The following is a 3,273-nucleotide window of genomic DNA, read 5'->3' as shown; positions in this document are numbered from 1 at the left end:
CCTAGCAGCTGTTTATTGGAAATAAGTGATTTGCGATCGTCTTCAATGTATTTTTAGATTTTAGCCATTATTGTGAAAAAAGAAACATTAAATGAAGTAGAATCGTGTTCCATTGGCTGTTGCGACACATTTTCTTGACGGGGGGGGGCCTCAAGTGTGCAGAAGGTAAAGTGTTGAGCGTTCAAGAAAAGCCGAGCACTTCCTCCCAAACACTCGAGGACCGTCTGCGCCTCACTTTAATTTGTCACATGCACGATATATCAAAAACTACCTGAGAAAACAAGATGGACCGTGTCTGCGGGAAGGAGTCCATTTTGGACTTAAGTCTCATGGAACCGAGTCAAATTTTCCCTCGGCGGGCCAGCCGCGACATTCTCCGCCCATCAGTCTCTCCACGTGACCTCCACTTCATCTGTTCTGTACCTGCGACGCAAGCAATGTTCACAAATGGAGAAAATCAACCAGTAGGCTTGAAAATTTTACAGATATAAAACATGCGCTACCTCTGCGTGATCCATGAGTCCTCCAACTCGGTGACTTGGCCGGATCGAAACATTTCCCAGCCGGCTTGAGCGATCATGGCGCCGTTGTCGATACAGAATCTATAGCGTGGTACGATTTCATTTATGTATGTGACAGGAAGTCATTATCAAACATGATACAGCAAAAAAAAAAAAAAAAAAAAATCCTTTCAAGGCTGAGTAGTACATGCCTGTTAAATGAAGTCAATGTGTCTTGAAAGGAGGAGTGAGTACTGTACAGTATATTTTGAGCCTCGGGGCGCCCCCTACAGTTGTGTTTGTACCTTTCATCTGTGGCAAAAAGTTTGGCTCCTCTTTCCTTGCACATGACCCCCATCATCTCCTGTAGACGCAGGTTACCTGCAAATTCAATGTTAGTTTAATGTTACAAGATCTTTTTTGGGCTCAACTACAGGTTAACTCATTCAGTACCAGCCAATTCGGGACCAAGTCTGAAAAGACGTTTAAAAACGTCTTTGGGAGTGAAGGAGTTAAACTCAGTTCCTGACGTACTTACAGCCAACGCCGCCGACAATGAGAACCTCTTGGGAGCCGCAGTGAGCCATGGCCCGCTCTGTGATTTCCACCAGCATTGCGAACACCGTCTCCTGAAGAACCAAACACAAACATGCCCCGACGTCAATTCATGCCCAATATATTTGATGACGTTGGTTATGAGTTAATTTTAACCTGCAGGGAGAAGCACAGGTCCTCGGCTGTACACTGACGGGATCCAAGCATTTTATTTGCAGCTTCCTATTATTAGAACAGCAGAAGTCAATAATTTTACTCTGTGATCTTTTAAAAATGAGTAGCTGCAAACGCTCACCTCAATGTAGGACAGTATCCCAGAAAAGGACACGTCCATTCCTTTGACAGTATATGGCAGCTCCACATACTGAGAGCCTCTGAAGAATAAAATAAAAAAGGAAGCAGAGTTAAGAAGCTTAAAAAAATAGTGGACTGGATTGAGGTTTTGGATTTTTCATAATGGCTCCTATCTGATCATAAACTGCAATTGCAGACTGCTAACAACGTCCAGGTTACGTGCCACCAGAGGTTAAATGTGACAGGCTTTTCAAATTTTATTTTTTCAATACTTTTTTTTTTTTTTGTGAAAGTGAGAGGATTTTTATAATATTAATAAGACGTAGACAGACACTTTTTTTTTGGTCCAGTTCCCTCAAGACCCCTCGCGATCAACTTGGGACCAGTCAGCAGGCTACTAGTCGATCACGATCGACTAGTTGGCCTCCCCTAATTTAAAATGAACCCCCAAAAAAACGCCATCTATGGTATTAATTGACAAAGGACGTTTTTGCAATAATTATCGTTACTTTATAAACAGAAGATGTAGTTTCAGTTGTGATTTTTTTTAAAAAGCATTTTTTATGTTATTTTATTTCATTCATACTAGTTTTAGTTAATTATACTGGCCTTCGCCGTATGCTATCACTTACTTCTTGGCCATCTGTTCAATGTTGTAGCCAGGGCTCGGGTCGTTTGAAATCTGTCGAAAAAGAAATACCGCATGTGTAAATACAGCACACTCAACATGAAATTAACACGACACACACCTTGATAACTCTGGCAAATCTGTCCAAACAGTTCCCAACTGCAATGTCGATGGTCTCTCCAAATATTCTGTACCGCCGCTCAGAGTACGCAATGACCTGAAATGGAGTGAACGCACAAGTGTTCATCAATTATTCAACAGATTTGTTGAAAACACCTTGCTCTGCTCTAAAATGAAATCATGCCAGAAACCTGCGTGTTGCCCCCGCTGACATAAAGTACAGTGGGATTGTTGGCTTTGGTGATGAGTCGGCCCATCTCGATGTGGCCAATGCAGTGGTTGACACCGACAAGGGGCTTCCCCCACAATTGGGCCACTGTGCGAGCCACCAGAGCCACTGTGACCAAGGGGGCACCCATGCCAGGACCTGGTGAGATGAGGAAACCAATATGAATAGAAACCTATCTTGTAACATTCACAATGTCAACATGCTGAACAAACCTTTAGTATATGCTACACAGTCTATGTCAGAAGGTTTCAACCCCGCTTGCTCCAAAGCCTCCTTTAAGACAGTCAGTATAACAGAGCGATGATGCCTGGCTGTGTCGCTGGGCTGGAATCCTGTTTAGGGGAAAACATACAAATGCGAATACAATTCACAAGTGCAGCGGTGGTCTTACGGTGTCATCTTCAGGGAAAAAAAAAACACATTTCTTACCTTCTCCAGGAGGTGTAATGTAGGTCCGTCTAGGGTTGGAAAGTACTTCTCCATCCCTGATGATCCCAATGCCAATCTTATTGGCACTGCCCTCAAATCCAATTACTACAGTCATTGCAGCTTCACACACATTTAAAGGAAACTAAATGAATGGTCTAGATTGAGAATATAAAGTAACGAGTGGCACAACTGTAGCTTTGCACTTAGATATACAACAGTCTATTTTGATTCACACACCTGATTGAGTCAAAACATTAGCATCTTTTCAGCTAACCATGTAGATAATAACGCCAAAGAGCTTGTTTTGTCAACCAGGGAACTGAGTATGAATACCCAACCACCAACGTGCTTACATTAAGCCCTACTTTAAATTCGCATGAGTCCAATTTCCGTGCTTTTATTTAAAAAAATGTATATTTCACTTCACCGACAAGTCCATGTTCAGTCCAGAGGACCCAGTGAGTGTTCGATTCGCCTGACTGTTAAGTTTCAACAACCGCGTTTATATGTCTTAAATA

General features: G+C 42.4%; 1 protein-coding gene across 1 annotated transcript; it reads right to left on the bottom strand.

The window, feature by feature from the left end:
* Positions 1-203: 203 nt before the first annotated feature.
* osgep (O-sialoglycoprotein endopeptidase) lies at positions 204-3,231 on the bottom strand. Its single transcript, XM_086103685.1, has 11 exons — positions 2,756-3,231; positions 2,539-2,658; positions 2,289-2,464; positions 2,099-2,194; positions 1,982-2,031; positions 1,351-1,429; positions 1,212-1,277; positions 1,039-1,129; positions 806-881; positions 504-602; positions 204-423 (listed from the first exon to the last, which is right to left on the bottom strand). The coding sequence occupies exons 1-11, from the start codon at positions 2,868-2,870 to the stop codon at positions 384-386; spliced, it is 1,008 nt and encodes a 335-aa protein (XP_085959811.1). The 5' UTR covers positions 2,871-3,231; the 3' UTR covers positions 204-383.
* Positions 3,232-3,273: the final 42 nt, after the last annotated feature.

The sequence above is a fragment of the Hippocampus guttulatus genome, chromosome 22 (genome assembly GCF_054856545.1).
Source record: "Hippocampus guttulatus isolate MCC_2025c chromosome 22, RoL_Hgut_1.0, whole genome shotgun sequence".
Taxonomy (NCBI): Eukaryota; Metazoa; Chordata; class Actinopteri; order Syngnathiformes; family Syngnathidae; genus Hippocampus; species Hippocampus guttulatus.
This window is presented reverse-complemented; position numbering and strand designations above follow the sequence as displayed.